Source organism: Cricetulus griseus, chromosome 6 (assembly GCF_003668045.3).
Source record: "Cricetulus griseus strain 17A/GY chromosome 6, alternate assembly CriGri-PICRH-1.0, whole genome shotgun sequence".
Lineage (NCBI taxonomy): Eukaryota > Metazoa > Chordata > Mammalia > Rodentia > Cricetidae > Cricetulus > Cricetulus griseus.
Window position 1 is genome coordinate 1,211,955 of NC_048599.1, and position 21,943 is coordinate 1,233,897.

Here is a 21,943-nt window from a genome sequence, read left to right on the forward strand (position 1 = left end):
AATGAAAAGCTACATCTGCAGATGATGCTAAAAGACACCTGTCTACGAAAGGAGAGGTCCGCTCACTCCTTACTCACAGACCAGAAGAGCAGGTGTAGGTGTGTGTGTGTGTGTGTGTGTGTGTGTGTGTGTGTGTGTGTGTGTGTGTCATCGTAACAACAGCAACTTCATCATCAAACCTGTTACTAATGTGATCCTAAGAAGACCACTGCCAAAGCACCTGCCTTCTGCAGTAAGGGCTGAGAGCTGGAAGATACTCCATTCCATTCCCAAAAGAGCAGTAGCCTATGGGAGGAAAATAGATACTGATGAACAGTACTGAAGCAGGGACATGACAGAGATAGCTGGTTAGTTGTGTACCTGAGCAGCTTAGGTGCGGGCAAGCTGAGCGAACCCAGTCTGACCTAGCTTGTCGGAATGTGCCATACAGCTCAAGAACAAGGCACACAATCCAATTTGGTAGTTACTAAGGACGCTGCTTGTCAGTACCAAGCACCAGAACTCCTTGCTCTAGTGTCAGACAGGCAGCGGCTACCATTAAAGGACAGTGCCTATACCATCTCCACCACCCATATCCAAGGATAACAGCTGGGAACTCTGTAGATCTGTGCACCCCTGTCCCACCCCAGCCTTTGGCATTGCTCCAACAAGGCCCCATCAGGCCTGGGCCACTGCCAAGAATCAACCAAACACATCTGCACCTGGCATGACACATGTGCACGCTCAACACTCAAGAGCACGACCTACACATGCACATCGACCACGCTTCACAGATCATGTCCCTCCTACCTTCCACATGCAACAAACAGCTCATGAGAAGCAGGACACTGCAGCACTGCCCACATAGAAGCAAGAGATGAGAAACGACCTCACCGAGAAGAAGTTCAAACTGGCTACCATGAACACCCAGTCCTGTGAAGCCTGAGACCACCCAGCCATCCCCACTAACACCAGATGCCTTGTTGTCATGGAGGGCATTCCCTAGACACATAGGCTTTTCAATTAGTCCTTCAGCTATGGGTAAAGGTGCGTTCCCTGTGCCAACAGGGCAAGAACACCCAAACAAGGGCTGTGTGGATGAGAACTTTGTAGAAGCCATTGTGGTCATTCTGGAAGTAAAGAGAAATCTTTATTTTCAACAAAGTTGCCTACAAGAGATGGTTCATTGATCCACTATGAACGAGTCTCTCATCACATACAGCACCAAAAAATATATTTAAAAAATTAAGAAAACATAGCCTCATCCCTCACACACACATTCCCTCCCAAAAGGCACACAGCCCAAACCAAAAGGTACAGAACTAAATCAAACTCAATACCCGCACACAAGTTATCTTTGAATTAAGATTTACAAATTTATATATTCTTTCCTATGAAGGAACAAAAAGAGGAGGAAAAAGAAAGAAAAGGGGTAAGGAAAAACTTGAAGGGCTGATAAGACCTAGGAAAATAAACACTGCCTGCCTGCATGACAGCAGAAAGCCAAAGAACGCCAGTGCTTTCCTGCTCTGTGAGCGTGAGGCCTGCAGCTGAAACGACACTCCCTAGCAGTGCAGCACACGTGTGGCAAACCAGATCTTCTAGAGCCAGCAATACCGGAAGCACTGGGACAGTCAACTGCAGTGTGCAACCCTCAGGACGCAGGGCATGGCAGAGGTGGCGTGTTCCAGCATGGGTTTGCCAGTGTTTAAAAAGGCCATTTCCCCTTTTTAAACAGTAAGGGCCAAAGAAAATTACAGGGGGGAAGAGTTCTCTACTGCAGTGGCAAATGGGCCAGTCACAGCCAGAAGGGAACGAGTCCTGTGCTGGTTGACAGTGCTGGGTCCGTGCACAGGCTCTATTTGGGCTCCTCAATCACACCTTTGCTGAGGTCTGTCATTTTGGGATATTTTACTTTCTTCTGGTCTAGCTCATTCTGAGCCCAAAGTAGCAGTTTCAGTAATTTTGCAAGCTTGGGTGTAGACTCCCGATTTTCATAATCCAGAACAGCCTGGTTAACTTCACTCCACACCTAGGAAAGAAACACATCCAACAGAGATGGCCATACACGTGTACTAGCAGCAAGTCTTATAACATACTTAAGACATGGTTTTCAGAGCTGGGGATAGAACCCAGGTCCTCAAGCATGTTAGGCAAGCTATATTCCAGCCCACTGGATACAGCACACACCGGAGAAGCTTGTTACTCATTTAAAAACACATTAAACATTGGCTAAAAGCCACTCCAAGGACCCTAAATGGTCCTCATCTGAAGGGGTAATTACATTTTGGTCAGTAATGTCACAATGAGGTCAGCTAAGTGCCCTGACCCTTTTAAACAAAAGTGTTGTGAGGACTGTGAGAGAGAAGAGCAGCCCAACAGCTATGTGAGTGCCCTGCAGGCGAGCCTTAAAGAGGTATCTAAAGAAGATCTTCAAGGATGGGCAGAGTCCTTCTATATGGTACAGAGGATAGAGCCCTAAGAGAGAGGGATCCACCTGGGGGAAAGGAGGACATGGATCTTGGGAAGCAATGACCTGTCATGTATGCAGCACACAGAAGGAACTAAGTTTCAGAATAAACAGATCCTAAGTTGAAGATACTTAGGATACCTGTTTCTAAACTGACAGGAAGAAGGGCTTTGGATAGTAACAGTCCTAATGCCGCTGCTCCTGGTTGTCCAAGATAAATGGGTATAGATTAGAGGAGCTGCTAGTGTCCTACTGCAGTGTCCTCGCCCAGGATTTCACCCCATCAGAGTTTGGCACATGTACCATCTCCCACAAGTCCCTTGAGTGTCTGTGAACACAGCTTTTCCCTTACCAGCCTTTACCTTCTGCCTCTGCATCATGTGGAGAAGGTCTCCAAAAGGTGACTCCTCAGGGCTATCGAAGGCCAACAAAGCCAGTGTTCGCTCCATTTCTGTGAGGCACTCTCTGCTTTCCTCACCCTGCTCTGCCAGTTGTGTCTGGGCAAACTCCAAGGCTGCTTCTGTCTCACGTTGACGGATAAGTTCAATTAAGTGCTGTTGCTGGTCAATAACAAAGACAGACAAGTTGAGCTAGCACATACCCTTGTGGGTGACACCCAGTACGGTCAACAGCAAAGACAGCCAAGCTTGGCTGGCACACACCTAGATAAACACTTGGCCTCAGTCAAGTTTATCTCATGGACTTGAGGGTGTAACTCAGTGTTAAAGCACTTGTTTAGCATGCAGTCAAGGCCCTGGGTTCTACCCATACCACCACAAAAAGAAAAAAAAAAAAAAAAAAAGACATTTCCAAGGAAAGACTTTTCTACCATCTCCAAGGTGGTGCATTTCTGTTTTAAAAGCAAAAGGAAAAGTTGATGAGACTGCTGCAGTAAATGTGTTTGTTGTGCCAAGTATGCTGGTGTCAGTTTGATCCACAGAACCCGTGTTAGGACAGAGAAAGTGGGCTCCCAGGATTGTTCTCCTACTCCCATAAGCACTGTATTCTCTCTCTCTCTCTCTCTCTCTCTCTCTCTCTCTCTCTCTCTCTCTCTCTCTCCCCCACTCCTTCCCCCCCCCTCTCACACACACACACACCCCTTCACAAAGCACTTGGTTTCTATAGTACATAAAGCAGCAGTTACCTTAAAGCCTGTCTGTTTCCAACACTAAGCAGTGTTCTACTAATACACAACAGCCAATGTCGCTCTGAGCCATTGCAAACCAGTCAGATTTACCAAGCATCCACATCACATCCTAAAACTCACCTGAAGGTGGAAATAAAGATATCGGTTTGTGTCCAAGAGCTCTGGGTGGAGGCTGTTGATCAGGGCAATGGCCTCCTGGATCTGACCCTTTAGAATCATCTCCCGAATCTTGATTCGCTCATCAAGTGTTTCTAGGTCCACACTTGGTTCGATCCCAGACTCCATTCGAAACTTCTCTGCTGCTTCCTTAAACCCCTCTGAAAAGAAAACTACCTTCACTGCTAGGAAAGATAACCAGGAATTAAGGCTCTGTACCTCTAGAGAGCCCACCTACCATTAAATGATCCTACATACAAATCACACTTTCCTAGGGCCCTTTTATTTACTATTTTTGTGATTAATAGTCAATGCTGTCATTCCTTTGCAGCTATCCAAAACACCTGGTCTCAACTGGAAGTTCCAGACTGCTAGCCATGGTGTGCTGTGACACCGTCAGGGCAGGGATTATAGGCAGAATGCCAGAGCAACAGAGCCAACTCCAGGTGAGGCAGACACCTTGCTGGATCTTCACAGGGCCACTGGGCTTTACCTACAGGAGCCTGGTGAGGCCAAAGTCTCTGTAGCCACTTTTAAAGAACTTTTAGTAGAGATTAACTGGAGAGGCACAGGAGGATAAGGGTTACTGGAAGACTTCCACTGCTTGTTTTTGAAAATCGGGCAGGACAGCTGACTCTCTCGCCCCAGTCAGCAGTGATCTCCCCTGCAACAGGAGCAAAGTGCTGTTTTTCTGCATATTCCCACTCATTTCCCTTCCCTTCCCTGTGTTAGAGTTGGCCACACCTACAAACAGGCTGGAATATTTTTTCAAACTGGCCAGAAGATATCAATTATCTGGACTTTAAATCTACTCCAAAACATTTTTTTTTTTTTTTTTTTTAATTTTGAGACAGGGTCTTGCTGTGCAGTCCAGGCTGTCCCAGGATTCAGAATCCTCCTGCCTCAGCCTTCTGAGTCAGAACACTTCTTTTTTTTTAAAGATTTTATTTATTTATTATGTATATGACATTCTGCTTCCATGTATTATCTGCACACCAGAAGAGGGCACCAGGTCTCATAACGGATGGTTGTGAGCCACCATGTGGTTGCTGGGATCTGGAAGAGCAGTCAGTGCTCTTAACCTCTGAGCCATCTCTCTAGCCCCGAGTCAGAACACTCTTAATGATCATGAAGGCTTACCTATAAAATGGTCAAAAGCCAAAAAAGGATGTTGCTTTAAGGTCTCAGAGATCTGGAGCAATTATTTTATCAACAGGATGGATATATATATATATATATAGATAGATAGAGAGAGAGAGAGAGAGAGAGAGAGAGAGAGAGAGAGCGAGCGCGCGCTATGATCCAGTGGTAGCCCTCACAGGCAGTCTTTACCTGTGACCAGGTAGTTCATGATGAGACGGTTCATGTCCGCTCGTTGAACATGTAAGTTGTTGAGCTTTTCCATCCACTCATCTTTGGTTATTTCATCGGGTTTTTCTGTGTAACTCATTATGATTTATTTCTACAGGAAAAAGACACAACAACTGAGGAAGAATTATACGCCCACTGTGATCATTTCAGAAAATAACACAGCAATGTAGTAAGAAGTGGAAGAGTGGGAGGTACTTTTAATCTTGAAAACGACAAGCAAAAAAGGTCTGAGAAAAATATATATCTGGGTAAAATCAACAAGGTCAAGGGTGGGAAGTGTGGTTAATGAAACAAAGAGTCAAAAGTAGTAGAATGAAGACATCAGATTGTGTCAGAGAGAAAAGTCATCACAAGGAGGTCGTTAGTTTTGAAGCTAGGTATAAAGAACAGTCATTGGAGAGTTATATACTAAAAGTTATATGCTATGATGTTAAAAAGAAAAAAAAAAAAGAGGCACCAACCACACAGGCAACAAAGGCAAGTCTTAGTGAAGAACAGTCTTCTTCAACTCTTTTGTTGGAACACACAGCAACACTCCTTACAAGGTGGCACACAATGCCTCCTGCAGTGCTGCAACTGTACCCCTGCATCTTAGAAAGGTTCTAACATGCACCAAAGATGTGCTGTTCACACCTCAACATGGCAAAAACGTGGACACCACTTCCCAAAATGTTCATTCAACTGCATGAATAAAGGAACTTCGATATATAGGTGGCATGCCCAAACCCTTGGGTAGGTGTATTCTGGATTTGGAATTCTGCAGCTTGTACACAGACAATATGGCACAAATTCCAATCTGCGGTGGGGGAGAAGGAATGGGGGTGGGGGAGGGAGAGGGAGAGGGAAAGTACATGTGAAAATATTAATAATTTAATAAAAAAAAATTTGAAAAAAAAAAAAAATTCCAATCTGCTTTATGTATGACAGCCTCTCCAGAGACTAAGGAGCGTGGTACAAGTATACATCATTTATTTGATAAAACATGAATATTCACACTCAGCACAAAGGAAGCTAAAAGATGCCACTAAGTTTTGCCAACAAATAGGTTTTAAAAACCTATTTTTTAGGTGGGCATGGTGGTACACAATTTTAATCCCAACATTTGTGAGGCAGAGACAGGTGGATCTCTCTAAATTCATAGCCAACCTGAGCCTGATTTACAATAGACAACATTAAATGGGGAAAACAAAAGCTAAAACCAAAGTCCAATTGTGACCTGAGTTTTGCAAAATCAAAAACGACAGGAACTTCATGGCATATCTTTGTGTAGCCCAGGCTGTCCTAGAATGTACACAGATCCACCTGCCTCTGCCTCCCAAGCGCTAGGATCAAAGGCGTGCACCACCACTGTCTGGCAAATATTCAGTACTTTTGAGCAGACATGGAATCTGACAGGAGTCATTTCATGTGGGAGGAAGGCAGCTGGGGTAGCTTTGGGAGCACCAGCTGGACCGTTGTCACTAACATATACCGTTTGTCACTAACATATACCTCATGAGTATTACTTTGCACATTGCAAAGGACAAGCTAATTTGCTTTAATAAATAATAAAATTGGGGGCTGGAGAGATGGCTCAGAGGTTAAGAGCACCAACTGCTCTTCCAAGGGTCCTGAGTTCAATTCCCAGCAACCACATGGTGGCTCACAACCATCCGTTATGAGATCTGGTGCCCTCTTCTGGTGTGCAGATATACATGGAAGCAGAATGTTATATACATAATAAATAAATAAAATCTTTAAAAAATAAATACATAAATAAATAAATAATAAAATTGAAAGACAGCTCTGGTTTCTGGGCTGACAATGGAATGCATGCTGGGTGGGGAGAGCTAAGCAGTCCAACGAAGAGACATCCTAGCGCTGTTGTAGAGGACAACAGAAATCATGCTTTGGCCTCCAAACCAATGGCAGCTGTTGCTGGGCTGACAAGAGAGAAGCATGGGCAACCAGAGACTGGAACTTTCAAATGTCAGGCCTTAGAAATGGGGCCACGAGGACGTGGGAGAGATGCAAGCAGAACAGGTTGGAGGAGCAAGGCAAGTCTGGGTGCAGGGGACTCTTGGCAGTTGGAGAGGTGTGGTAGGCCCTCTGGATTACAGGCCCTGAGACCCACGCTGGAAGCAGTAATTAGGAAAACACATGCATACACACACAGGGAGGACAGGGAGGAAAGTTATCTAAGCAAGAGAGTGTGTGAGTGAGTGAGTGTGTGTGTGTGTGTGTGTGTGTGTGTGTGTGTGTGTGTGTGTATGTGTAACAGTAATTAGGAAAACACACCCATAGACACACTGGGAGGAAAGTTATCTAAGCAAGAGTGTGTGTGTGTGTGTGTGTGTGTGTGTGTGTGTGTGTGTGTGTGTGAAGCAATAATTAGGAAAACACACCCATACACGCTCTGGGAGGAAAGTTATCTAAGCAAGAGTGTGTGTGTGTGAGTGTGTGTGTGTGTGTGTGTGTAACAGTAATTAGGAAAACACACCCTTACACACACTGGGAAGAAAGTTATCTAAGCAAGAGAGTGTGTGAGTATGTGTGTGTGAAGCAATAATTAGGAAAACACACCCATAGACACACTGGGAGGAAAGTTATCTAAGCAAGAGAGTGTGTGTGTGTGTGTGTGTGTGTGTGTGTGTGTGTGTGTGTAACAGTAATTAGGAAAATACACCCATAGACACACTGGGAGGAAAGTTATCTAAGCAAGAGTATGTGAGGTGTGTGTGTGTGTGTGTGTGTGTGTGAAGCAATAATTAGGAAAACACACCCATACACACACTGGGAGGAAAGTTATCTAAGCAAGAGTATGTGAGGTGTGTGTGTGTGTGTGTGTGTGTGTGTGTGTGTGTGTGTGTGAAGCAATAATTAGGAAAACACACCCATACACACACTGGGAGGAAAGTTAAGCAAGTGTGTGTGTGTGTGTGTGTGTGTGTGTGTGTGAAGCAATAATTAGGAAAACACACCCATACACGCTCTGGGAGGAAAGTTATCTAGGCTTGTGTGTGTGTGTGTGTGTGTGTTCACCCATACACACACTGGGAGGAAAGTTATCTAAGCAAGTGTGTGTGTGTGTGTGGGTGTGTGTGTGTGTGAAGCAATAATTAGGAAAACACACCCATACACACATTGGGAGGAAAGTTATCTAGGCAAGTGTGTGTGTGTGTGTGTGTTTTAAAACCATAAGATGGTAAAGTGTCAAAGCCCACTTTCGGGGACTGTGGCAGGAGAGCAGAGGCGCTTAGAATTTGAGGCACATCGGGACTTGCAGTTGTAGCGGACTGGGGAGACCCCAGGAGCCTGAAAGGCAGCAGGGGAGGCGGGAAGTGAAACGTAGCAGGGTTGTCAGAGGACTGTGCCTCTCCGTAGCCGCGGGATAACAGCCGGAAACACCCGGATTCAACTTTATTCCGGGATGCACAGACCGCTCGGGGCGGCCGCGGACAGGGACCCGGCGACCGCGCCGCCGGCAGGGAAGCACCCTCAGCCCCGGGGATGACTCTCAGCGAGGCGACTGCGCCTTCACCTTCCGGTGCCCGCTCCACAGACTGCGGCTCTCACCACAGAGGTCCCGGCGGCGGCGGCGGCGGCGGCCTCCAGACCTCCCGCTCCGAGGCAGGGCCGTGCCGGGCGGGACCGGAGACCCGGGCAGGTCAGCCTGGGCGGCACGGGCCCCCGACCTCTGACCTCGGCCCACCCCGCAGCCCCGTGAGGACGCTCGGCACGGCCCGCCGGGGCCCGCTGCGGCCATCTTACCGTGCGGATCCCGCCTCCCGCGCGACACGGTCTGGGCGGCGGCTCCGCGGCCGCTCCCGGGGCCGGGGAGGGGCGGCAGTGACAGCGGGAGACAGAGGAGGAGGGGACGGAGGCGGAGGCCGCGGCGGAGGCGGGGGCGGGGCGCGAAGCGCAGGCAGACACACCGGCGTCCGCCGGCTCAGGCACCTCTCGCGAGAGCGCGAGGTGCGAACCGGCAGCCAATGGAATCCTTCTCGCGAAGGGGCCGGGCGGGCGGTCACCGGACGCCGGGACCTCGACTTCCGGTCTTGCGCGTCACTAGCTCTTCCGGCAGTGCCCTGGCTCTACGGGTTGGCGCGAGAGTCAAAAGGCCTGTGTCCCTCCTGCGCAAGATGGCTGCTGCGGGGGCGTCTGCGTACTGAGTGCTAGCGCGGGGGATGGAGACCTGTAGACTGAGTTCGAGGCAAAGGTCCCAGCTCTTTTCTTGTTTCCTGTTTTCTTTCTTCTTCTCGTGTGTGTATGTGTGTGAAGCTGGGAGAGGGGAGGGGGGTGTGGGGACGCGGGGATGCGCGAGGAAGGGAGGGCATTCTCCGGCCTTGTCGTCCGTCGGGCTCCGGCCCCAAAGGCAAGGCCTCCGGACGTAAGCGAGCGCCGAGGATTCTCCTCCGCGGACGTTATAATCGAGGCCAGATCGGCGTCAGAGCAGCACTGCCCAGAGCTGGAGAGCGGACTGCGGAGGCTCCTGGTCCCCGGCTGGGCAGGGACGCCTGCTTTCTGGGCGTTCTCGAAGGTGACTCCTTGTATTGGGGCTCCCCGGGACGGGAGCGTGCACGGAAGTGGCTCTCCCTGCTCCTGGGGCACTCGCGGAGCGGATCCATGCTTCCCGGGGGGACCCTATCCCCGGGTACCGAGGGACTTCCTACCTTGGGGACCCTGCTGGAGTCGCCGGCGGAGGGGATCATTGCCGCCGGAGAAGGGACCCCCACCCCCATGCCCTGGGAGTCACGGTGACTCCTTGCCTCGGGATAGTCCTAAAAGCTTGGAGTGAGGGCTGGGGATTAGCTGGAAGCCCAGGAAACTGCTGGCTGCAGTTGGCAAATAGGTATTTGCATGTTTATGTGCTTATTGTCTACCCCAGGGGGGATGCAAATTTGGTCATGGTAATGTAAATGTATTCCGGATTGCTTCTGGGAGGAGGAATGTTGGACATCCTGAGTTGAGGGTGGTTGAGTTTGCTGGTTTAAAAATGAACTGAGTTAGGTGATGTTTGGGACAAGCCTTTAATCCCAGCACTTGGGAGGCAGAGAGGCAGGCAGATTCTCTGTGAGTTAGAGGCTCTCCTGTCTACAGACCGAGTGCCAGGACAGCCGCCAGGGCTGTTCACACAGAAACCGTGTCTCAAAAAGAGTATAACAAGCTGTGACTTAAAAACGAACTCTAGGCAAAGCAACTTCTTATTGAATCACTTATTTTCGGCAAGTCTGTCCAATTTAGCAGATGTGTCGGCAATGGCCGCGCTGGCCGTGAACATTTTCCATTTATCACAAAGGCTAAATATGCTGCTCCAGAGTTCTGACCAAAGCTGTTGAGGAAGTTCATGTACTGTATATTAAACACGTTGTGCTGCTTAACCCTGGGTTAAAGTGTGCAAGGAAGGAGGCCACTATCGTCAAGAGAGAGAATGGCTTACTCAGAAGTTCAGTCCTCTGTGGATGGTGGGTTAGCAGTCTTTGCAGCAGCCGGCCAGTTCTAGGGGATCCTCTTCCTTCTCCTTAGTCCTTCGTACAAACTGGCTTCTGAGCTCATTGTTTTTGCGGCGTGCACAAAGTGTCCTTTGCCACAGTGTCTTTCCTAATGTGACACATGTTCACTCATCTTATTGTTTCCCCTATACCTGATCTCCGATCAGGTACCTATTGTAAGCCCAGCTAAAAATCTGCTGTGGTTCTCTTTGGGCTGTGCTATGTGAAATGCTTCCCTAGCAGCTTGGACTTTCCTGGAAGTCTTCCCTAAACACCAACCAGTAGGCTCTGTCTGTGCCTTTTGCTCAGGTGATAATTTTTTTAATTTTTATATTTTGGATGTTCCAGATAGAGTTTCTTTGTATCCCTAGCTGTTCTGGAACTGGAGGACTTGTTCTGTAGACCAGGCTGGTTGGGAACTGACAGAAATCTGCATGCCTTCTGCCTCCTGGGTGCTGGATTAAAGGTGTGTGCCACCATGCCTGGCAAATCTTTTTAAATAATCAAGAAATTTGGCTTGGTGAGGTGGCACAGGCCTTTTAGTCTGATCTGCATAGAGTTCTAGGTCAGCCAGAGCTACACGAGACCATGTGTCGAAAAAGGAAGGTCTGAGCTGGATGGTGGTGGCACATGCCTTTAATCCCAGCACTTGGGAGGCAGAGGCAGGTGAATCTCTGAGTTCCAGGCTAACCTGGTCTACAGAGCAAGTTCCAGGATGGCCAGAGCGACACAGAGAAGCCCTGACTCAATTCCCCCCACTCCCAAGTGAAATTTTTTCCCATGATTTATTTTGATTTTGTGTGTACATGCCTGAGCATGTGGGTGTGGAGGCCAGAAGAGGCAGCCAGAACCCTGGGAGCAGAGGCTGTAAGAGCCAAACTCCACTTCTGAAAGAAGAACAAGTGATCTGAGCCCCTTAGTTCAGCCTGGAACTATTTTATTTTTTGAAAGACAAGGTCTTGTGTAGTCTATGCTGACTTTAAATGTATTGTGTAGGCAAAAATGACAGTGAATTTATCATCTCCGACCTGTACCTCAAGTGTTGGGATTATAGATTTGTAGCTGTCTTTCTTGGACCACCAGCCCCCAAATCATGACACAGAGATTTATCATTAATTATGAACTTGCTTATAGCAAGATTATTTTTTACTTAAATTAACCCATTTCTATTACTTTATGCTGCCCTGAGCTTCTTCACCTCATCTATGAACGTCATGCTTTTCTCCTTCCTCCATGGCTGGCTGGCCTCCCTCTCTGCCTGCCAGCCGTGCCTGTTCCCCTTCTGTCTGCCTAGGCTGTTCAGCTTTTTATTACCTTAGGCAGGTAAAGTCAAGAGCAACACATCTTTACATAGCCAAACAGTTATTCTGCAACACAAAACAAAGGCAGCACATCTTTACATAGTTAAACAAATGTTCTATTCCACAACATAGACTTACACCACTACACCCAGTTCCTAACAAGCCATCCAGAGTTAACTAATTTGATACTCAAACTCAAATGCCGAAGAATGATTCTAATAGAGTTTTCAAAATTAAAAACATGTTTGTTTCTTTTATATTTGGGGGGAGGGAGGAGACCGGGTTGAAATCTGTCTGCCTCCCAAGTACTGGATTAAAGGTGTGCATCACTACATCTGGTTTCTATTACATTTCTATAAAAGCATAAATAAGCTGTAAAGCAAAAACATTGCAATTCATAAAAAGCAACAGTCTTGCATATGAACAAGTTGCATCTGTGGGTGTTGCTAGCTTGGTACTTGCTGCTCTTGCTGGGTAGTTTGATTCTCAGCCCTTACATGTGGTGGCTCCTAACCACTTGTAACTCCCACTTCTGATGTCTTCTTCTGAACTTTGTGTGCATCTGCACCCGTGTGCACAGACACACACACTCTTTAAAAATAATAATGAATCTTTAATAAGAACCAAGACAGCAGTTGGTTAGTGCAACACAGGTGGACCTCTTTGCTAGAAACACCTCAAATTCATTATGTGTTCGACTTTGATTTATTTGTTGCATGCTTGGAACCTGATAACCGTTGCCAATTTTTATGATCCACCTCCCCATTTCAGTTATGCAACCTACATAGGATTGCAACTCAGCATCTGAGGAACTGGGTTCTGGCTCAGGCAATTGGGCTCCCTTGCACGTGATACACATACATACAGATGCAGGCAAAACACTCATACATATAAGCATAGTAGTGCATGCTTTTAATCTCAGCACTTGGAGGCAGAGGAGTTTGAGACCAGCCTCACCTACATAGTGACTTCTAGGTCAGCCAGGGTTATGTAGAGAGACTTTGTTTCAAAGAAGAAAAAGGTTCTGAACTACTTTTTTTTTTCTTTGCTCTCAACTCTCAACCCCATGTTGCAAATGCCTTGTATCATGATTCCCTAAAAACATAAGGTTCACTGTGCTGAGGAGATGGCTCAGTGACAAGCTCACTACACAAACATAGGGACCTGAGGTTGGTCCCTATGTGCAAAGACTGACACTGAGGCTTCTATTTGTAATTCCAGTGCCAGGAGGCAGATATGAGAATCCCTGAGACTCTGTCAAGCCCACCTTTCTGAACTGGTGAGCTCCAGATTCAATGAGGGGTTATTCTCAAAAGTAAGATAGAAATTGAGGACGACGTCTATCTACGCACACGCACACAGCCAACATAATCCCTAGCCTTCTCCCTGCTGAGTGCACTTGTGCGTCTCCACACTCATGCATGTAGACTCACACACGCACACAGGTTCTTGTGTAGTGGACATCGAAGTTAATAAGTATCCAGTACATTTTAGGTGCGTATATGAATCTGCTGATTAGATGGGGAAATAAATGAGTCACTAGTACTGGGGCCCTTCCCCAGGATTAATACTAGCAAAGGGACAAAGGGGAGAGGGTAACAGCTCATTTTGTTTTTTCTTTGGGATTGGGTACACCCAGAGGAGATGGTCTGTGTTCTCTGTTACCCTGGTCTATTTCTTCAGGCAAGTCTCACTAAACCTGAAGCTAGGCTGGTAGCCAGCAAGCCCTAACAGTCCTGCCCGCTCCCTCACCGCCGCCACACAACAGTGCTGAGGTTACAGGCACATGCTATGTCTGGCTTTTTATGTGGGTGCTGGAGATTAGAATTCAGGTGCCTCTGCTTGAGCTGTCTTCCAATCCCTGTGAGTCAATTTTTGTATGTTAGACTCTGAAATGCTTTTGAGTTTGAGGTACACAAGGAAAGGTTCTGAGGACCAGGTGAAAGGGTAGGTCCAGATTGAGTAGAGGTGGGTTTCTGCAGTGTTTGGAACAGATAAGGTAGTGGAACAGAGCCATGAAGACCGACCTATGTGCAGTGGTCCTGAGTATGTAGGAGAGTAGGAAGTAGGTGGGCATGTCCAGAAACAGCCACGCTGGCTACAATCTGGGACAGTTGCCAGACTGACAGAAATGCCATCAGTCTGGTGGATTCATTAACTAGTCAAGCTTCCTGTGTGTGAGAGGTGGACCTGGGGAGAAAAGCCATAAGGTTTGGCCCTGAGGTAGGTGGGGCTATCCTGTGGTCAAAGGTACCACTGTTCTGCAAGCCAAGGCATGGATTTAAAGGTGTTTTATTGTGAAAGAGTAGCAGTTCTAAAGCCTGGCAATGATCGTATACACCTTTAATTCCAGCACTTGGGAGGCAGACAGGTGGATCTCTGAGTTTGAGGTCAGCCTGCTCTTTATAACAAGTTCCAGGACAGTCAGAGAAATCCTGTCTTGAAAAAAAGAAAGAGTAACAGTTATAGAGGAGCTAAGAGTATATGGGTTGAAAGAACTGGCGGGTGAGGTAAGAACAGGTAAAATATAAAAAAATATAGACCCTGGTATTCTGGAGTCCTTGGCTTCTGTAGAAAAAAATCTACAAAACAAACAGCTTTCTTCACATTTACTCCTCAAAATTAAAAAAAAAAAAAAAATCCTGTCGGAAGGAGATAACTTTTGTATGTGTCACTTTTCCTTTCAGTTCCAGGGGATCTGGCACTCTCTTCTGACTTATTTGGGCCCTAGGCATACACATACATACATGCAGAATACTTATATACATAAAATCAGAAAAAAATTATCATTGACCTCTCACCTTTTATAGGTAGATTTGTACAGATTATGTTCTCTGGACATAGTTTGCAACACACACACACACAGTGTGTGGTTTGTTTTTGAGTTTTGAGATGGGTCTCAAGGTGTTTCCCTGTCTTTGTAGACTAGGCCTCAGAAATCTGCACCACACACCTGGCTGGTTTTTGTGTTTTGTTGTGTCTTTGTTTTAATATTTATTTTTGATTTTCAAGACAGGGTTTCCCTGTAGCCCTGGCTATCCTGGAACTCACTCTGTAGACCAGACTGGCCTAGAACTCATATTCACCTGCTTATGAGGTTAAAGACATGCTCCTCCACACACCACCACTGCCTTGCTTGTTTTGTTTGTTTTGTTTTTAAAGACAGTGTTTCACTGTGTAGCCAAAGTTAGCCTGGAACTCACTATCTTCCTGCCTCAGTCTCCCCAGTCCTAGTAATACAAATGTCACCACACCTGGCTACAAAGTCTGTGGATTGTTTCCTTGGATCTTTTCTGTTCTGCCATTACCCTCTGCTCTGTACTGTGATGGCTGGTGGTGCTGGCTCTCAGCTGTGTAAGGAATGTAACACTGCCATGTAAAGATCTTCTGTAAAGAGGAACCCAAGGCTTCTGCTTTGTTCTGCTTTTCGAAGCTGCTGGGTTCTTCAGTGTTCAGTGCTGTGCAAAAATACATATATTATGTAAAGTGAGCTCTTGGGGCTACCAGATCACTCATGCCTAGCATGCCCCTAGAGTAGCTCTGGGTTCAGTTCCCAGCATTGCACATAATAAAATGAACTGGAAGCTAACTGTTAACTTTTGGTTTTTAGATTAATTTTTATTTCACATGTATGAGTGTTCTGCTTGCACATGCAGTGGGTGTCTGGTGCCCAAGGAGTCCAGAAGACAACTTTGTAACTGGAGTTAAGGATAACTGTTTGCCTTCTTTGGGATGCTGGGAGCTTAAGTCTTCTGTAAGAGCAGCAAGTGATCTTATAACCATTGAGCCATTTTCCCAGTTGATTTTATTTAGGATTTATCAGTTTCTCAAAAAGCAAAATAAAAAGAGAAATGCCCGGTGATTTAAGCTTTTCTTACATATAAGCACATCGTCCTTGCATGTCTAGCCCCTCCCCCCAGTGACCAGTGTATATTCATGTTCTGTCCCTGTAGACTCAACTAGCTTAGGACCGGAAATGCTCTGGAGCCAGGCTGGGCACAAGCTTGTCATGTTAACATTTGGGAGGCTGCAGCAGAAGGATCTTGAGTTCAAGGATTGCTAGGCAACATTGACAGATTGTGTATGCATACATACAGGCATGCGTACAGGAGGAGGGGAGTGTGCATCTGCACTGACAAGTACAGGGTTTTGTATCCTCGTTCCCTAGACAATACAGCATAACATTTATGTAGCATTTGCTTTGTATCTGGTGTAAGTCATCCAGGGACTTACGTGTGTAGGTTCTAGGGAAATAATTTATATAAAGGCCTTGAGCATCTATGAATGTTGGCATCCTTGAGGAGGGAGGGCTGTGCCAGGTATCTTGTGGCAATCTGCATTCTGTCTCTTTAGGAGTTTTGTCATAATGATCCACCCATACTCTTGTTTAGTTAGACTTCTGTGATGAGCATGTGCCACAGGTGTAGCTGACCAAGTGCAGGTGTACAGCAGCACTACCCTTGTACATAACCTGTCAGCAGGGAGCAGCAGGGACTCTCCACAGGGAGTATGAACAAACCCTGTCTGGCTCTCAGCTAGGGTGTAGGTCAGGGAGCAGGGGACAAGAGGAAGCAGGCCAAGCCAGCTTGGTTTACCTTATCTCCCTGCTGCCATATCCCTCCTCTTGAACCCTGATTGGTCTCAGGGTCCACACACCTCCTGAGACAGTCTATTGTTGCCCACCTGGAGGGCCCAGGCCCCTTGTTCTGGGTCTCATACTGTTTGAGACACGATCTTGCTGTGGTGGGCATTGTGTGCTGGTGAAAAGCTGCCATCCTTCTGCTTCCTAAGCCATCTTAGAACTGGGTAACCGGCATGGGCTGACTTGGCAAGTGGTCTTGCCTATCAAGTTTCCAATGTCTGCTGAATATCTTCAGGGTTTTGAAAGTTTGGATTGGGGGTTTTAGTGCAGAATTGTAAGTGGTGCCATCCAAAGGATTTTATTTAGTTTTTTGTATTATACTTTATTGTATGTGCTGCCATGGCGTCTGTGTGGATGTTATCAGAGGACAACTTGGAGTGGGGTTCTCTTTTTTGCCATGTGGATCCTGGGGATCAGACTCAGGTTAGTCAGTCTTGGTGGCCAGCACCTTTACCTGTTGAGCTGTCTTGTCAGCCTTGCTAGTTCTCCACCCCCCTTTTTAATTGGTCTGTGTAGTACACACGTGTGTGGTAGGAGGTGTCCAGTGTCCTATTAGGCTAAAAGCCAGCAAGCTGTAGGGTCTTCCCATTTCCACCCCTCAACCCCCACCTTGGAGCCAGGGTTACAGACATTTGCCAGGATACCAGCTTGTTGTGTGGGTGCTGGTGATTGGGAACAAGATCTTAACTGGTGACTGTAAACAGTAAGGATTAAGGGCGTTGGTGGCGCACACCTTTAATCCCAGCACTCGGGAGGCAAAGGCAGGTGAATCTCTATGAGTTCGAGACCAACCTCCAGAGTCACAGAGAAACCCCGTCTTGAGAAAGAAAGAAAAAAAAAAAGATGTTCACATTACAGATGTTTTTCACCAAGGAGGGGTGAAAATTGGAGATGACAGCAAGAAAAGGACAGTGAGCATATAGTTAGTTGTCCCATAGATGGCCACTCTAGCACAGCTACCAGACTGCAGGGTGGTTCTCTGAGCCTGCAGCCACCACACGAGCTTGGTTCTTGGTGTGAGTTCTCCATGCTTCTTCCTTGTTGTTTGCCTGGGCCTTCACTTTGGCCTGTGATGTAAGCGCCCCATTCTGCAGCTTGCACGAGCTCACACACTTTAAACTGGATTCAGTCCTGTCTGGTTCTGTGTCTGAGGGTAGAAACCTCCCTCAACTCAGGGCAGAGTTGAGAAATCAGAGTAGACTTCTTTTTTTTTTTTTGGGGGGGGGTTCCCGAGATAGGGTTTCGTTGTAGCTTTGGAGCCTATCCTGGAACTAACTCTTGTAGACCAGGCTGGCCTCAAAATCAGAGATCCGCCTGCCTCTGCCTCTGCCTCAGGAGTACTGGGATTAAAGGCGTGTGCCACCAACGCCCGGCTCAGAGTAGACTTGTTGTCAAGAGTCAGAAAGGTCAGAAGGATCTCACCAAGGAGAGATCCCTAGGAGTTGGTTTGTAACCTTGGGAAATACTGAAAGCAAGCCTACTTAACTAAGGCCGGGCTTCTGGACATAGCTCTAGAGTTCTCCACAGTGTGAGTGAAGGCCACATCTTTGTTTTTCGAAGAGGCTGAAATTAGAACCAGGAGACTCTGGCTTCCAAGCGATGTGTCTACGTGCATACGTAAATTAGAAGCTGGCTGTGTGAGCAAAACTGAGCGCTCAACCCTGGTGTTAACTGCTCTCAGGGTAAGAGGCTAGTGTTCATGGTGCTGCAAGGGAGTAGCGCGACCGATCTCCGGTTTCCTGAAGTGTCTGGGGGACAGTGAAAGAATGTCACTCTGGTTAGCACGGGGGAAATTCTTAATGGGGGGGGTTGTTCCCGACCCTCGTATTCACGTATACCCAGGCAGAGATCCTGGCTCCTAGTCGGTATTTAGGAGGATCGGGGACCGGGCAAGGGAGTGAAGCAGGGTCAAGTCCCAGGGAATTCCAGCTGGGCGGGCGCCCCTGCCTGCCCCGGGGGCCAAGGGAGCAGAGCGACCTGCGCTAGAGCTTTGGGGTCTTTTCTTCCTGGCTCCTCCCCAAAGGAATCGGACGCAGGTTCACCTCGAAGCGCCCATGTCCGCTGGCGCAGGGGTCTCTAAATGCTGGGCAAAGGACTGCCCAGGGTAGCCCCTTGCTTCGAGGCGCGGAAATCTGTCAAGCGTGTCTAGGACAGACCTGGCGGGCGCTCCGGGAAACCCAGGTGGCCGCGCTGGCGCATGCGTGCGGCCAGGACGGCAGAGCCGCTCTAGCCTCGCCGCGTCTCGGTGGCCGCTTGATTTCTTCCGCTTGCTGTGCGGCCCGCCGCTCTAGGCCGGCGGTCTCGCTGGCCTCCGCGCTAGTTCCGTGGCGGCTCTGGAGATGGCCGCGGGGCCCCGGCGGCCGCGGTAAGTGGCCCTGTGCAGCGCAGGAGGGCGGGAGCCGTGTGGACCCGGACGGCGCTCGGAGTCGGGGCCTGGCGGAGCGGCGCCATGGCCGCAGCCCAATTCCTGCGAGTGGCGTTACCGCGCCGAGAAAATGGCGTCGTGGCCCGCGGGGCCCTTTCCGGCCCCGGTCAGAGGGGTCGCGGAAGAGCGCGTGCGGCCGGGCGGCCGGTCTGCGTCTGGTGGAGTTGTGTGGTCCAGGCTGGCCCGGGTCTGGGCGGCTGTGGAGCCCTTGAGTGCGAGTCGTAGTTGCGGCCCCGGCCGGCCCGCCCGCCGGCCCGGCCGTGGCCTCCGGTCCTCGGCACTCTAGGTAGAGCCCTCGTGGTAGGACGTGACTGGGCCTGGGCGCGGGTGTGCGAGCAGGTATCTCGGGGGGCGGGAGGTGCCCCATTCTGGAGCGTGACTTGGGGCCTGGGCGTTGTCGTCCCCCCCCCCCCGACTCTCTTACCAATATTGGTGTCCAGGTGCCTGTTAAGGTAGATTGGTCTCAAGCTACTCTTGAGTAAGAGGCCCTGATTCTGATTCGCAATGCTATGTATGTTTAATTTTCCACACAAGGAGTCTCCTTGTTATATTTGATTATCTGGAGGTTCTGTCAGGTAAACTCAGCCGTGCACAAATGAGAATCGGCACACAAAAAAGGTTGTGCAATTGATTGCCCCTGCCAACACCCATGACCAGCACTTTCCTCCTGGCACTCAGGGCATGTGTAGCATCACAATGGCTTGCTGAGAACATGTGCTAGGGGACTGAGGGAGGCCCAGGTAGGTCTTGAAGGTGAGACGCAGTGTCTTCCGTGCACAGTAAAGCTCTCTGAACCTCTGGTAGGTAAGCATGCCTTAATAGGCTAAATAAAGAGTCTTAATTCCCAGCCAGTGCTGAGCAGCTCAACGAACGATTTCTCAGTGTATGGGTGCCGTGCCAGGCTTTACACATCTGTCAGCAGGACATGTTTTACCATGTTATACACCTGTACTATGATGCTAGGTACCTTCTGTTTGGCCCTGGAAGAGAAAAGATTCAATATGTAAACCAGCCTGTTTCACGTTCCTCTTAGATCCCTGCAGTGTCCCATGCCTTTGGGTCTGTTTTTCTCATGCTCAAGTCCCAACTAAGAAATAGTAGCAAAACGGAGTCTCTTTTGAAACTTAATTGGATGACTGGGTCCTATATAGATAAAAGCCCATTCATTTCTATGATTGTGTCAATTGATGTGTGTTGATTGAGTTACAAAGGTTATATGATTAACAGACTGCAATAGTGTGCTCTTAGGAAAGAGGAGGTCAAAGCCCAAAGTCCGAGTTGTGCTTATTTGTTGTTCTGAGTGTCAGACTCACATGTGAGAGACCACGTTGACCCCCAGGCTTTAGTCTATTTTCTGAGCGATCATTTTGAGAAGTTGATAAGGGAAGGTGAGTAGGCAGTTGTACATACTCTTAAAGAATTATTCTGGAGGCTGGAGAAATGGCTCAGCTGTTACGAGCTCCTGTTTGTCTTGTAGAGAATCAGAGCTTGGTTCCCAGGCATCTGTGTCATCTGGAGGGTTCACAACCACTTGTGACTCTGGTGCCAGGAAATCCTATGCCCTCCTGTGGCCTCTTCGGGCACCTACACATAGGTGGCAGACAGAGTTTATCCGTAGGTGTTGATTATCTTCTGTGGTGTTTGTAGGACATAATACTTTTTTTGTGTGTCAAACGTGTAAATGCTAGGGTTATGTTTTTCATGTGCTCATAGATGAAAAGGTAAGTCAGGTTTTCCAAGATGAAGGTGGCTTTTTTGTGCTTGGGTCAAGAGGTAATACTTCAGAATGGGCTGAAGAGATGGCTCAGGTATTAAGAGCATGTATTGCTCTTCCAGAGGATCTGAGTTCAGTTCCCCGGACCCATGCCAGGCAGCTCACAGCCTCTGGCCTCGACAGGCACCTGCACTTGTGCACATACAAGTACACAAAAATAAAAATAATAAAAATAAATTTAAAAATTGTTTATGCATACGGGTGTTTTGCCTGAATGTATGTATGCCACAGGTGTGCTTGGTGCCCTCAGATGTCAGAAGAGGGTAGCCGATCCCCCTGGAACTGGAGTTACAGGTGGTTATGTGTTGTTATGTGGGTGCTAGTTATCAAACCCTGGTTCTCTGGAATAGCATTCAGTGTTGTTAACCTCTCAATCATCTCTCTAGCCTCATACATTTTTTAAGGATAATATTTATATAGAAAAATCTTAAAACAGTACAGAAAAGCAAAGTGGGAACACTGTAAGTAGCCCATGTTATAGCTGTTAGTGTGTTCAGAAGTGAAGATATATGTGGCACTGTGTAGCTGTTTGTCAGTGCTTTTATCCAGTATTGTGGAACCCTCTCCGTGGCACTTTCCATGTCTTGAAATCTCAAACTAGTTAGCTTCTGTGATGATGTGGCTGTGTGTACTAATTAAGTCTGCTAAATCAAAGAGAGGCAGTCTCCCCTGGCATGAGATCATGCTTGACAACATCTGCTTTCATGCTCTTGGTTAAATATGTCCCTAAACCCTCCAGGAAATGTGGACACTTGTTATTTTGGTAGGTGACATTGACCCATCTGTTGCACATTGACCCATCTGTTGCACATTTGCCAAGTGGGGTGCCTATTTGATGTTTGACCTAGTAAGGGCTTCAGAAAGGATGTTTTAGGAAACTTGAGGTCCCTACTTCAGAAAGGAGGTAACAGCCCAGTGCACAGCCCACAATTTGCAGCCAGGACTGAAGGCTTGAAGATTCCTTTTCACACTTCCTGAGCCTCTACCCCATCCCTGCTCAGTTAACCCTAACCACCAAATGTCTTAAAATGGAACTCTTGTTCTGACTGTTGAGGATAGAAAATACTTGTTATTGGGACTGGAGTAGGAATTGGAGTCTATATCCAGAGAGCTATCCCTGAGAAGCCTGATAGCCAGGGACCATCATGGTTTGTTAGATAATAACAAAAGAATCATGTCTTTTGGACTGACTTAGCCTTGTTGTTAC

At 47.8% G+C, this 21,943-nt stretch overlaps 2 protein-coding genes across 7 annotated transcripts in view; one reads left to right on the forward strand and one right to left on the reverse strand.

Annotated features, from left to right (window-relative positions):
* Window positions 1-1,104: 1,104 nt before the first annotated feature.
* On the reverse strand, window positions 1,105-9,013 carry Gid8 (GID complex subunit 8 homolog). The gene is made up of 5 exons (XM_027419908.2): window positions 8,874-9,013; window positions 5,085-5,214; window positions 3,717-3,913; window positions 2,812-3,009; window positions 1,105-2,011 (listed from the first exon to the last, which is right to left on the reverse strand). The coding sequence occupies exons 2-5, from the start codon at window positions 5,200-5,202 to the stop codon at window positions 1,838-1,840; spliced, it is 687 nt and encodes a 228-aa protein (XP_027275709.1). The 5' UTR covers window positions 5,203-5,214; window positions 8,874-9,013; the 3' UTR covers window positions 1,105-1,837.
* A 156-nt stretch (window positions 9,014-9,169) lies between these two features.
* Dido1 (death inducer-obliterator 1) overlaps window positions 9,170-21,943 on the forward strand; it is a 55,563-nt gene continuing 42,789 nt past the window's right edge. For 3 of the 6 annotated variants that reach the window (XM_027419903.2, XM_027419905.2, XM_027419906.2), the window contains exon 1: window positions 9,170-9,321. The gene's annotated coding sequence lies outside the window, so the exon portion shown is untranslated. Of the gene's footprint in view, window positions 9,322-18,747; window positions 18,903-21,943 lie in introns of those variants that run through there. The other 3 variants (XM_027419907.2, XM_035446271.1, XM_027419904.2) reach the window with 2 other exon arrangements.